The 14,757-nt window shown below is 47.6% G+C and overlaps 1 protein-coding gene across 14 annotated transcripts in view; it reads left to right on the top strand.

Annotated features, from left to right (window-relative positions):
* HHLA2 (HERV-H LTR-associating 2) overlaps positions 1-14,757 on the top strand; it is a 123,749-nt gene that overhangs the window by 30,553 nt on the left and 78,439 nt on the right. For all 14 annotated transcript variants that reach the window (XR_004539064.1, XM_033940280.1, XM_033940279.1 and 11 more), the window contains one exon: positions 1,669-1,761. Coding sequence is in view for 13 of the 14 variants with exons in the window: in XM_033940280.1 (XP_033796171.1) it covers positions 1,698-1,761 (64 nt within the window). In the remaining variant the exon portion in view is untranslated. The remainder of the gene's footprint in view (positions 1-1,668; positions 1,762-14,757) is intronic.

Below are 14,757 nucleotides of genomic sequence, written 5' to 3'. Positions count from 1 at the left end.
CGGGGCAAGAGGGAGCCCAAGCCCTCTTGCCCCGCCGATTCCCCAACTCCCCGACAATATCGGGCCAGGAGGGAGCCCAAGTCCTCCTGGCCACGGCGACCCCCTAACCCCACCCTGCACTACATTACGGGCAGGAGGGATCCCAGGCCCTCCTGCCCTCGACGCAACCCCCCCCTCCCCCCAACGACCGCCCCCCCCAAGAACCTCCGACCGCCCCCCCAGCCAACCCGCGACCCCCCTGGCCGACCCCCACGACACCCCCAACCCCCTTCCCCGTACCTTTCTGTAGTTGGCCGGACAGACGGGAGCCAAACCCGCCTGTCCGGCAGGCAGCCAACGACGGAATGAGGCCGGATTGGCCCATCCGTCCCAAAGCTCCGCCTACTGGTGGGGCCTAAGGCGCCTGGGCCAATCAGAATAGGCCCGGGAGCCTTAGGTCCCTCCTGGGGGCAGGGCCTGAGGCACATGGTCGGGTTGGGCCCATGTGCCTCAGGCCCCGCCCCCAGGAGGGACCTAAGGCTCCCGGGCCTATTCTGATTGGCCCAGGCGCCTTAGGCCCCACCAGTAGGCGGAGCTTTGGGACGGATGGGCCAATCCGGCCTCATTCCGTCGTTGGCTGCCTGCCGGACAGGCGGGTTTGGCTCCCGTCTGTCCGGCCAACTACAGAAAGGTACGGGGAAGGGGGTTGGGGGTGTCGTGGGGGTCGGCCAGGGGGGTCGCGGGTCGGCTGGGGGGCGGTCGGAGGTTCTTGGGGGGGGCGGTCGTTGGGGGGAGGGGGGGTTTGCGTAGAGGGCAGGAGGGCCTGGGATCCCTCCTGCCCGTAATGTAGTGCAGGGTGGGGTTAGGGGGTCGCCGTGGCCAGGAGGACTTGGGCTCCCTCCTGGCCCGATCGTGTCGGGGAGTCGGGGGGGGCAAGAGGGCTTGGGCTCCCTCTTGCCCCGATCGTGTCGGGGAGTCGGGGGGGCAAGAGGGCTTGGGCTCCCTCTTGCCCCGATCGTGTCGGGGAGTCGGGGGGGCAAGAGGGCTTGAGCTCCCTCTTGCCCCGATCGTGTCGGGGAGTCGGGGGGGAAAGAGGGCTTGGGCTCCCTCTTGCCCCGATCGTGTCGGGGAGTCGGGGGGGCAAGAGGGCTTGAGCTCCCTCTTGCCCCGATCGTGTCGGGGAGTCGGGGGGGGGGCAAGAGGGCATGAGCTCCCTCTTGCCCCGATCGTGTCGGGGAGTCGGGGGGGCAAGAGGGAGCCAGGCGGAGAGAGGGCAGTTAAGCGCAGTGCCTGCGCGGAAGGATGCAGCTCGGGCGACTTCGTTGTGTGAAACGAAGTTCGTTGTACGAATCAAGACATAAAGTTCGTTGTGCGCAGCGTTCGCTGTGCGAGGCGTCCGTTATGCGAGGCACCACTGTAATGCAATCCATCAGGCTGTTTTCTCTGTAAAGTTTATTTTTATTTTTTTTGCTGTTTGATATTGTTTATCCCTGGATTATATACTCTGATCTTTCATGGGGTTCATGTTGTATGTTATATGATGCATTTTGTTTGCCAATAAACAGATTTACAAAAGAAAAGACATATCCTGAATATAGAGGCTGATATTGTTACAGCTTTCATTATTTTATATGACTGGACAAAGTGTCCTTGTTTGAATGAATTTTTCTCTCTGGTTATTGTTTTTAGGACTGAAGCTGTTGTGAGCCACTGCAGTAATGAAGGACCTACTCATGTTTTTTGTCCACTTCATCCTGTTATCCTTGATCCTTACTGTTTCTGGTGAGATTATTGAATTTTTATTTTCTGAAAAGTATCTGCAGTATCTTCATAGTCTTTGTGTTAAAACAACAAATCTATCAGGGATTATTATGGGGAGTATATGTATATTCCTCCATGTCATAACCGCAGAGTTTTTGTCATGCACATTCTGCTGAACAATAGAATCTGCTCAGGATGGGATACTTTGAAGCTTATTTTGAAACATATGGACAAGCATGCACATGAAACATCCAAATCTCAATTTTGTAAGGGCAGAAAAGGGACGTTCCACACTGCAGTACATCCAAATAGCAAGGGAGCATGTTTTGGGCAGGACTAAGGAGGGCCCAAAATCCGGACGTCCAACAACGATAACCAAACAGAAAGAAACATCCAAGTCTAAATATATTGTCTTAACTTAAACCTCTTTCAGTCATGTCCAGGGTACAAAAGATGCTATGACTGAGCAACTGACCAGTGGAGGGGTTAAGGCATGACACCTTTATCCCTCAGTGGTTCCTGTCCCCATCTCTCTGATCTGAAACCGCTGGACCACCAGGGAAAAGGTACGTGAGGGGGAGGGTAAAAAACTGTTAGTATCTGCCGGGACAGGAGATGGGAGGGATCCCTCCTGTCCCAGCCTAACAGCAGGCCTGCAGCACGACCGGGAGGGTGTCAGGTGGTCACCGGGTGATGACCCAAATATAGGACGAGACCCCCATTTTGGGGCCATTTTTTTGGCCCAAAAATCTCAACCTACATTCAAGCATATACAGTATGCAGCAATGAGATCAAATCCATGTATATTACTCCTAGAGTTATCTAATATGACTGTACATTTTACTCTTGGTGGAATTCTGCAAGTGCAGAATTCCTCACTCTCTCAGGATGCACAGAATTCATCTCTCAGGATGCACAGCAGGCCTGAAAATGAAACTGAAAGAGGGTACAAGCCTCTATTACAGCTTCAGGTATTATGGGCAGTCTTAGTAAAACAGTACTCAAGTCTGAGGAGTAGCCTAGTGTTTAGTGTTTATTATAAATATTTGATATACAGTACTCCCCCAAAATTCGCAGGGGTTATGTTCACAGAGTGACCACGAATGTTGAAAAACTGCGAATATCGGAAGAGTACTGTAATCGGCACTCCCCCTCCTCCTCCTCCTCTCTTATGCCAGCCCTGCCCGTTTTGTTTGGGTGTTTTCTAGAGCTCAGCATGCCTGGCCCAAGCTGCACCACTTACCTTGTCTCAGTTGCCTTATTCAGCGGCATCTCCTCGTGCCACGCCGGAGCTTCTCAGATAGCGGGTCCCGAGTATCTCCCTGGGCTCGTGCTCGTCAGCCCCTTCTGAGTCCCCAGGCGAATGCTGAAGTGAGGAGCTCGCATTGTGGGAGGGGTCATGGGATGTGTGCGGCAGGGAAGATCGCAGGTTGGGGAAGGGAAGGCTGGCTCTGCGGAACTGATAGGCAGCGTAGAGTAGCGGGTTCATTAAAGGAATCGCATACTAGTGTCCAAAATGCATGCTACCATAGTGAGCTGGGCCTGTAGTGACAGAGCTTTTCTATTGGTCAGTCATTTGCGGTATTTTCTGACTGGAAGAGGCAGTCAGAAAATACCACAAATGACTGAGTCTGCGAATTGCGAACCGCAAATTCGCGGGGGTATATTGTACTGCCTTATCTGGCAGTTAGACCAATGTGGTTAACAAAAATAAAATTTTGTCAAGAAAAGGACACCAATGTCAAGAAAGGCCAGAACTATGTATAATTTTACCAGACACCCAGATTTCCCCGGATGGCTTTTCAAAACCCGGCACTTTGTTCTTCCTCTCACTGTGACCCAACAATGAAGACTACAGGTTCAGAAACGTTGATGTATGAGCTTCACAAGAACCAGTATATGTTACCACATCTACTTCTTAGAAAGAAAAACAAAGGCAGGTTCATTACTTTTCAGTCAGCCCTCGTATAACTGAAACTATGTTATTCCTGGCAAAATTCTGCATGTTCAAGATCATTCAAGATCACGGTCCACATAATCTGGTATAAGGCAGCACAGGAGTAAGAAGCGACCTGCTGTGCAGCGGGTCACTTCTTCCTCTACTGCCCTTGCTGTGCAGAATTCTGTGCAGAATTCTGTGCATTCTGAGAGAGTGAGGAATTCTGCACTTGCAGAATTCCACCAAGAGTAAAATGTACAGTCATATTAGATAACTCTAGGAGTTACATGGGTTTGATCTCATTGCTGCATACTGTATATGCTTGAATGTAGGATGAGATTTTTGGGCCAAAAAAATGGTCCCAAAATGGGGGTCTCGTCCTATATTTGGGTCATCACCAGGTGACCACCTGACACCCTCCCGGTCGTGCTGCAGGCCTGCTGTTAGGCTGGGACAGGAGGGATCCCTCCCATCTCCTGTCCCGGCAGATACTAACAATTTTTTACCCTCCCCTCCCCCCCACGTACCTTTTCCCTGGTGGTCCAGCAGTTTATGGACAGGAGTGAACTTTCCATGCTCCTTCCCGGGTCTGAGCCCCTCCTTCCTATCTCGCAGCCAGCGGCGCACCCAGGCAGGCACACAGGGGCAAGCTTTTCGAGCTCCCGCATGGCCCTGCACTGCTCCTTGAATGGCTGCCACCAGTTTTTGTAGGACTCACAAGAACTGGCAGCAGTCATTCAGGAAGAGGTGCAGGACCAGGCGGGATCTCATAAAGCTCGCCCCTGTGTGCCGGCCCGGATGCGCCGCTGGCTGTGAGATCAGAAGGAGGGGCTCAGCGCTGGGCAGGAGCATGGAAAGCTTGCTCTTGCCCATACACCTCTGGATCACCTGGGAAAAGGTACGCGGGTTGGGGAGATAAAAAATTGTTAGTATTGGCCGAGAGGGGAGGGATCCCTCCTGTCCTGGCCAACCACAAGAGAACTAGAGGGGGAAGAGGGTACAGGGAAGGAAGTTGGGACAGGGTGCAGAGTCTAGCAGAGAAGGGGGACAGGGTGCAAAGCCTGGCAGGGAGTGATGGGGGCAAGGTTCAGAGCTGACAGGAAAGGAGGCTGAGTTCAGAACTTGGTAGAGCATGGGAGGGAAGGTGGCTGGGTTCAGAGCCTGACAAGGAAGGGGACTGAGTTCAGAGCCTGGTAGGGCAGGGAGGGAAGGGGGCTGGGTGCAGAACTTGGCAAGGAGGGGGGCTGAGTGCAGAGCCTGGCAAGGGAGGGCGTGCGTGAGGGGACACTGGGTGCAGATCCTGGCAGGGCATGACACTTGAATATTAAGCCCCCGTCTTATATTTGAGTCAACCATTTTTCCTCCTATTTGGGGGGGGGAAATGGGGTTCTCGACTTAAATTCGGATCGATTTATATTCGAGTATATACAGTACATGCAAGAAAGGGATGCTCTTCACTTCTAAGTTTATTACAGTAAATCCTACAAAATTAACACTTATTAATAGTGATGTAGGGGGAATACATCAAGCAGCATTAATACATATTAGGGAATTAGAGTGTGCTAACATCTAGAGCACATTTTATACCTATGGGATTTTAGAACATAAAAATTGCATCTCCGGATCAGACTCTGGGTCCATTAAGTTCGGTGATCTTCACACGCGGAGGTCCCGCCAGGTGTACCCTGGCATAGTTTTAGTCCCCATATCACTATATGCTTCTCAAGGGAGATGTGCATCTAATTTATCTTTACCTATAGCACTCTATGCCACTCTTAAGGAGATGTGCATCTAGTTTGCCCTTAAATCCTAGAACGGTGGATTCTGCAATTACTTCCTCTGGGAGAGCATTCCAGGTGTCCATCACTCGCTGCGTGAAACAGAACTTCCTGATATTCGTCCTAGACCTGTCCCCCCTCAGCTTCAGTCTATGTCCTCTTGTCCATGTCACATTGGACATTGGACATTGTAAATAACTGCTTTCCCTGCTCCATTTTGTTGAATCCTTTCAGTATTTTGAAAGTCTCGATCAGATCCCCTTGCAGTCTCCTCTTCTCAAGGGAGAACAATCCCAGTCTCCTAAGTCATACCTTGTAGTCCAGGATCTCCATACCTTTCACTAACTTCGTTGCTCGTCTCTGCACCCTCTCTAGCAGTTTCATATCCTTCTTTAGGAATGGAGACCAATGCTGGACGCAGTATTCCAGGTGCGGTCTGACCATGACTTTGTAGACTGGTATTATAACTTTCTCTGATCTACTCATAATTTCCTTCTTTATCATGCCTAGCATTCTATTTGCTTTCTTTGCTGCTGCCGCACATTGCACCAACGGTTTCAGGGTCCTATCTATCAGTACACCCAGGTCCTTTTCCTGTTCGGTCTTTCCCAGAGTTACACCTGACATACTATACTTGTGATCTTTATTTTTTCTGCCTAAATGCATCACTTTGCATTTTCCCATATGCACTACCATATTTTCGCGGATATAACGCGCGCGTTATACGCGTTTTTACCTACCACGCATACCCCCCGCGCGTTATATGGCTGAGCGCGGTATACAAAAGTTTTTAAACATAGTTCCCACCCCGCCCGACGCCCGATTCACCCCCCCAGCAGGACCGCTCGCACCCCCACCCCGAACGACCGCTCGCACGCGCTCCCACCCGCACCCGCATCCACGATCGGAGCAAGAGGGAGCCCAAGCCCTCTTGCCCGGCCGACTCCCCGACGTCCGATACATCCCCCCCCCGGCAGGACCACTCGCACCCCCACCCCGAAGGACCGCCGACTTCCCGACAATATCGGGCCAGAAGGGAGCCCAAACCCTCCTGGCCACGGCGACCCCCTAACCCCACCCCGCACTACATTACGGGCAGGAGGGATCCCAGGCCCTCCTGCCCTCGACGCAAACCCCCCTCCCCCCCAACGACCGCCCCCCCCAAGAACCTCCGACCGTCCCCCCAGCCGACCTGCGACCCCCCTGGCCGACCCCCACGACCCCCCCCCCCCCCTGCCCCGTACCTTTGGTAGTTGGCCGGACAGACGGGAGCCAAACCCGCCTGTCCGGCAGGCAGCCAACGAAGGAATGAGGCCGGATTGGCCCATCCGTCCTAAAGCTCCACCTACTGGTGGGGCCTAAGGCGCGTGGGCCAATCAGAATAGGCCCTGGAGCCTTAGGTCCCACCTGGGGGCGCGGCCTGAGGCACATGGGCCCAACCCGACCATGTGCCTCAGGCCGCGCCCCCAGGTGGGACCTAAGGCTCCAGGGCCTATTCTGATTGGCCCACGCGCCTTAGGCCCCACCAGTAGGCGGAGCTTTAGGACTGATGGGCCAATCCGGCCTCATTCCTTCGTTGGCTGCCTGCCGGACAGGCGGGTTTGGCTCCCGTCTGTCCGGCCAACTACCAAAGGTACGGGGAAGGGGGGTGGGGGGTCGTGGGGGTCGCGGGTCGGCTGGGGGGGCGGTCGGAGGTTCTTGGGGGGGGGCGGTCGTTGGGGGGGAGGGGGGTTTGCGTCGAGGGCAGGAGGGCCTGGGATCCCTCCTGCCCGTAATGTAGTGCGGGGTGGGGTTAGGGGGTCGCCGTGGCCAGGAGGGTTTGGGCTCCCTCCTGGCCCGATATTGTTGGGGAGTCGGCGGTCCTTCGGGGTGGGGGTGCGAGTGGTCCTGCCGGGGGGGGGGGAATGTATCGGACGTCGGGGGGGGCATCAGGCTTTCAGGATGGGGACAGACCTTCAAGGGGGGACAGTGCACGGAAAGTCAGGGGGGTGAACGGAGAGTCGGGACAGCGCACGGAAAGTCAGGGCGGGCGAAAGGAGCGTCGGGCATCATGCGCGGTATACCCGTGAGCGCGGTATACAAAAGTTTTTGTACATATCATCGTGATTTCTGCGCGCTATACCCGTGTGCGCGTTTTACACGGGTGCGCGTTATATCCGCGAAAATACGGTAATTCCCTTAATGTGCATTAAACCCACTTTGTTGCATTATTAAGTATCAGAGAGAGATTAAGCTACTATATTATAATAATAATAATAACTTTATTCTTCTATACCGCCACAATCTTGCGACTTCTAGGCGGTTTACAATCAAGAGTGCTGGACATTCAGCGAAATACAATAAGTAGATATTCAGAGGAAATACAGAGATCAGAGACCTCAGGAGGCAATAGTATAGAAATACAATTTGCTAAGCGAAAATGTAATATGTATATATTATGTATTTTAGGGCCTTTATTTAATTCATTTTCTATCCCGTTGTCCCCAAAGAGCTCAGAATGGGTTTCAGTACAAGCTTACAATACAAGTTTTTATCCTAACTTGATACATACTAGGGTCTAATATTAATATACATAATATACAGTTTTCTGTACAAGTTTTATCCTAATTTGACAAACAGATTGTTAGTGTATGATTTTAAAATACAAGTTATCCTTATGTGACCCATACTAGTTCTGGTACCAATATATATTTCTTTGTAGTCTTATTAGTCAAGGGCAGGGGTTTAAGTGAAGAGGTATGTTTTTATTGCTTTTCTAAAGCTAAGGAGTCCTTGGATGATTAAAAGAAATAACTGAGCCTTCATGGTGTATAGCGTTTTCTCCAAGGATAAGCAGGCATAATATTCTCACAAGTGTGTGATATCATCCAGAGAACCCAATAGGGACACTGCCAAGTGCACTGCCACTTTAAATCTTTAGGCAGTGCCCATACCATGCACATGCAAGTGCTTTCCTGCCTGACGGCACACAGGACTTTCAATTTTAAGTTTTCTGCAGAGCTCAAAAGCTGTGTTTTCAGTTTCTCCTCAGCACATCAGATTTTTGAAGGGTATTTTTTGTGTCTTTCCGGTATTTTCTTCTTGTTTTCTTCATGATTCTTTGTTTTTTATAATTCTGTCAATTTTTGGGCCTCCAGGCTGCTTGAAGGCCTCTGGGCTACTTAGAGGCCCAGAGGTCTTATTTTTTCTCCCATTTAGCGTTGACGGTTTTTGGTATACTTTTTCACTCAAGCTTCCCAGGCCATCGAGTCCTTTGACTTAGTGTTGGCTTTTTTTCCCTTCATGTCAAAGAGGGTGCTGAGTGGCTTCAAGAAATATACTTTGTGTAATTAGACCATTTCAGGTGCCGACTCCCACAATTAGTATATTCGGTGTCTGGGTCCTGAACATCAAGGCATTTGTAGTGATCTCTGTCTGCATATGCAAAAGAGGTCACTCAAATCACAAAAGCTCCAATACAAAAAACCTTTTGGTTTGATATTGATATCAGACCATGACAGGGGATTTGATACCTAGTGCTCAACCTGCATCAACACCGGCATCGGTATCCGTTCCTTGTGCACTGACACTGCATAGAAAGTGTCAACCATTGGGCTCTCTTCAGAAACAGGACTTGACATCATCTTCGGCCATGCCTCATGCATCAAGGGATGCTTCACATAAGAAAGTTAAGAAGCATAACATTCCTCCCCTTCTAGGTTCAGCACGATGTCCTCCCAGATGTCCACCTCCTTGATGCATAGTAAGCATCAAAACACTGTGAATCACTCTCCATCACTGCAGATCATGTCTCCTCCCAGGTGTGCCTCAACATCAGTCTTTCATGCTCAGATAACCAGCACTGCAGACCTTTTCCACACCATTGTCTCCTTCGGTGCAGATGCTGACTTTCTGGGCTATGCTTAAACAAGAGCTCTCTTGGCTACTGTAGATGCAGTCTTCATAGGCCTTAAAGGATGAGGTCGTGCACCTCCGCTCGATGTCGAGCATTGGGGTCAACATAGATCCATTCCATGTGTGCGTTGACAGCAGAGTTCTCCTGGGTCACAGCATTGACACTTACCTTGACACCCCTCAGCTCATAGATGATCCTCTCAATGCACACTCCCCAAGTCAGATATCTCTAACCTTTCAGAGGAGGATCTGCCAGACTTTTCAGCAGAAGAATCTTATGGTATCCCTTCTGATCCTTCTCATCCGCCTCAAAGGCGAAAGTCTCTGCCAGAAAGCATATCTTTTTACTGGCTTTGACAAATGGGTCAAGCTCTGCCCATTAAAATGGAGACAGAAGAAGAATCACACTCTGAACTTTTTTTTTTTAAGTTCAATAAATTTTATTGATATTATGTAATAAAATACAAAATGAAAGAATTTCAAGAGCATAATACACAAGACAAGTAACCGATGTCTGTGATAAAAATCTTTTTGAGCTCCTTGACTGAGTCATCTCCAAATGATTATCAGTCCCTTACATAAAATCATGAAAGACATTCTATTTAAAAACTGGGATTTGCAGGAGAGCCTGAGTATGGACGAAATTGCCGTAACACCAGAACTTGGACCTACCCAGGCTAGTGGAAGTGGAGGAGAGCTATCGGCTGGTAAGAAAAATTTTTGACAAACACACTTGCAATGTCCTATTATAGTTAAGCCCCAAAAAGTTATCCTGTACGCTTTGTGGGATCTGGTGGCCAACTTGGTGAAAACAGTGAATACCCAGCATATGCAAGTGGAGGGGAAAATAAAAGATCAAGAAAAGGAAATTACCCAGATAAAACGAGATATTGGTGACTCTAAGATATCTTTAGATAACATCAAAAATGAATTAAAATCTTCCAAACAACTTCAAGAAACTTTAATGAAAGATAACGTGAATTTAAGAAGGAAGATTGAGACATTTGAAAATTTTTCGAGGTAATAACATCAGACTGTACACTGTACACTAAGGAAAACATCAAAACTACCAGAATCAGAGATGTTAGATACACCGGGGAATCCCTCTGGGTGAACCTGGCCAGAGGGAATGAAAAATGCGTATACCTTGGTGTGATATACAGACCTCCCAGGCAACAGGAAGACAAAGACATGGAATTAATCGAGGACATAGAGAACATCACACTGCGTGGGGACACAGTGTTGTTAGGGGACTTCAACATGCCTGATGCAGATTGGAACACACTCTCCGCAACTACATGTAGCAGCAAAATAATTTTAACCTCCATAAAGGGTGCACATCTCAAGCAAATGGTATTTGAACCCACTAGGGACCAGGCGATACTAGACCTGGTACTCACCAATGGAGATAGCGTCTCGGAAGTCTCAGTAAGAGATACACTGGCCTCCAGCGACCATAACATGGTATGGCTTAACCTCAAGAAAGGTTTCTCTAGATCAAACACAGCAACGAGGGTTCTCAACTTTAGAGGCACAGACTTCGACCACATGGGAGATTTTGTCCATCAGGAGCTACATAAACAAGCAAAATCTGACAATGTGGAGGATATGTGGTCAACTCTGAAGTCCACCCTACATGAAGCAACAAACCGCTACATAAGAACAGTAAGTAAGCGCAGGAGAAACAAAAGACCTCAGTGGTTCAGTACAGAAATTTTGGACCTCGTTAAAAAGAAAAAAGAAGCATTTATCACATTTAGGAAAACGGGAGGCGAAAGAAGACTATCTGGACAGATCTAAAGCTGTCAAAAAAGCAGTCAGAGAGGCCAAACTCCGAATGGAAGAAGATCTAGCACGGAACATTAAGAAAGGGGATAAATCTTTCTTTAGCTATATTAGTGACAGGAAAAGAAACAAAGATGGGATAGAACGCCTGAAGCAATCGAACGGTAACTTTGCAGAATCAGATTCTGCCAAGGCAGAACTACTAAACGAATACTTCTGCTCATTCTTCACCTGTGAAGCGCTGGGAGCTGGTCCACAGCTTCAGACGGGAGACAGCCAGAAAGACACGTTTCAAGATTTCGAGTTTACGCCCAGTAGCGTCTACTACGAACTATCAAGACTCAAAGTAAACAAAGCCATGGGACCGGATAACCTACACCCCAGGGTGCTCAGGGAGTTGAGTGAAGTCCTGGCGGAACCATTATCTGTGCTTTTCAATCTTTCCCTACGCACAGGAAGAGTCCCCTTGGACTGGAAAACTGCCAACGTTATCCCACTCCACAAAAAGGGCTGCAGGACAGAGACAGCAAACTACAGACCAGTGAGTCTCATGTCTATAGTGTGCAAGCTCATGGAAATACTGATCAAACGGAATCTTGACACAATCCTAGACGAGGAAAACCTACGTGATCCCCACCAACACGGATTCACCTAGGGCAGATCCTGCCAATCTAATCTAATTAGCTTTTTTGACTGGGTTACTAGACAACTGGATGCCGGAGAGTCACTGGACGTAGTATATTTGGACTTCAGTAAAGCTTTTGATAGCGTCCTACACCGAAGATTATTGAACAAGCTGAAATCGATAGGATTAGGGGACACCCTAATTACAAGGGTTGGGGATTGGCTGAGCAGTAGACTACAGAGGGTGGTGGTAAACGGTACCCCATCCAAAACGTCAGATGTGATCAGTGGAGTGCCGCAGGGCTCGGTCTTGGGCCCGATTCTATTCATCCTATTTATAAGAGATATGACCCAAGGACTTAGAGGAAGGGTATCACTGTTCACCGACGATGCCAAACTTTGCAACATAGTAGGTAAAAGCATTTTGCCTGATATGACGCAGGACCTACTGCTGCTGGAACGCTGGTCAGCAACTTGGCAGCTAAGCTTCAATGCTAAAAAGTGTAAGGTAATGCACCTGGGTAAGAGAAACTCGCGCAGAACTTACGTACTAAATGGTGAGACCTTGGCCAGGACCATGATGGAATGTGATCTAGGGGTGATCATTAGTGATGACATGAAGGCTGCCAATAAGATGGAGAAGGCTTCCTCCAGGGCAAGGCAAATGATGGGTTGTATCCGTAGAGGTTTTGTCAGCAGGAGACCTGAAGTCATGATGCTGCTATACAGGTCCATGGTGAGGCCTCATTTGGAGTATTGTGTTCAATTCTGGAGACCACACTACCAGAAGGATGTGCTGAGAATCGAGTCGGTTCAGCGAATGGCCACTAGGATGGTCTTGGGACTCAAGGAACTCACGTATGAAGAAAGACTGAATAAATTGCAGCTGTTCTCACTTGAGGAACGAAGAGAGAGGGGAGACATGATTGAAACGTTTAAGTACATCACGGGCTGTATCAAATCGGAAGATGATATCTTCTGCCTCATGGGACCTTTGACCACCAGAGGGCATCCGCTGAAAATCAGGGGAGGGAAGTTTCATAGCGACTCCAGAAAGTACTTCTTCACCGAAAGAGTGGTGGATCATTGGAACAAACTTCCACTGCAGGTGATTGAGGCCAGCAGCATGTCAGATTTTAAGAGAAAATGGGATATTCACATGGGATCTCTAAGGGAGTGAAATCAGGGGGGGGGGGGTATTTGGAATGGGCAGACATGGTGGGCTATAGCCCTTTTCTGCCGTCATTTTCTATGTTTCTATGACTGATTAACTTTCCACGGATTATAACAATCACTCCTCATGAGATGTTAAAACGATATCTGATGGAAATATTGGAAGTGCCTGAAGACTCATTACCTCCATTTACACAGGTTTATTATTTACCCAAGAAAAAATCAAAATCAACAACAGGAAAATAGTCAAGGACCAATAGATGTATCAGCTTTATTGGAATTATCAGATAGAGAAATGGCCACTTCGGCAACATTGGTGGCAACTTTAGCCCTAACTCTGGATAAAAACTGGATTTTGAGACTTTTCTTTAAAAATAGAGTAAAAGAATTCTTGGGATTTAAGATACAAATGTTCCCCGACTTAGCTAGGGATACTCAAAGGCGAAGAAAATAATTTCTTATGTTAAAAACCAGGAATTATAGCTCTTGGAGCAACCTTTTATCTTCGTAACCCCTGCAAGTATATTATACAATATAATTCTCAAAAATATATTTTCTTTGAGCCCTTCCAGCTGACTGCTTTCCTCTCTCTATCCCGGCTTGAGAAGGAAAAGAAAGGAGGGGTATAGAATATATTAGATGCCCATATTAGTTAACTTGCATCATTTTTCCTAAGTTAGTTTTTTTTTTTTATTTCCATTTTATATATTACATTTTGGATCCTTTGTGGATTTGAACTGATTTAAGTTAAATTAATACTTTTGAAGTATTGTTCTATTTTTAGATTTCCTGACTTAATAACCTTTCTGTACAAGTATATCTTGAATTGTATTTTTGAAAATGAATAAATAACTAAATAAAAATTAAAAAAAAACTGGGAGACCTCTCTATCATTACAAGTAGATCCTAAAAAATTGACACAATATAAAGGACACAAAAGTGTCTGTAATTCGCTGATTGCCCAGCTTTGTTCCCTGGGTTGCATACTTGAGATCCATATTTCATACTTGAGATTCATATTTTCCTCTTATCTATTTCTTGTGTAATAAGTTGTACCCTCACTTCTTGAATTCTGTAATTCGCTGATTGTCCAGCCCTCTTCGATGTGAACCGCCTAGAAGTCATCTGACTATGGCGGTATAGAAGAATAATGTTATTATTATTATTCTCTCGTTGTACAGTCTGCTTTAAAACATTCACAAAGTACCAGGTCTTTGGGTCTGCTTCTCTAGGAAAGGAAGCCAGAACATTAGACTCCTGATAAATGCATTTTTTAAATCATCCTCGTTAATGAATAGAATCTTTGATTACTAATTCTATACCTCCATTTATTTAAAATCCATACTTAAACAAATTCCAGCTTTTGGGGAATTCCTCAAGAGAAGCTAAAAATTTCAACAATTATCTAAGGACTTTTTCACTGTGAGGAAGTTTCTAGCTTGAGAAATCTTCAATGCATTCAATATTTCTTCTTGAACATCTGCTGTGACAGTAGCAGTGTGCTTCTTACCTTGGCTCTGAGTCTGATCTTGAAACATCAGTACAGGTAGGAACACCTCTCTGATGTTCCATGCAAGGGTGGTGATCTCTTTGGAAATAAAATTGAAGAGGTGGCTGATTGAATTAAAAAACACGCAGACACCATGACAATTTTGTCTAAACATCAAACCTCTATATCTTCTTCATATAGAAGATACTCTGCTCCATCCAAATGTTCATACAATTTTAACACTGCATGTCATTACAATTGGCCATATTCGTCATCCTCTAAGCCTGCTAGTCATCGCTTTCATGCAAAGCAACAAAGGACTTGGAAGTCACAAG

Source organism: Geotrypetes seraphini, chromosome 4, assembly GCF_902459505.1.
Source record: "Geotrypetes seraphini chromosome 4, aGeoSer1.1, whole genome shotgun sequence".
NCBI classification, from domain to species: Eukaryota; Metazoa; Chordata; class Amphibia; order Gymnophiona; family Dermophiidae; genus Geotrypetes; species Geotrypetes seraphini.
The sequence above is the reverse complement of the archived record's forward strand: the minus strand, read 5'-3'. Positions and strand labels throughout refer to the sequence as shown.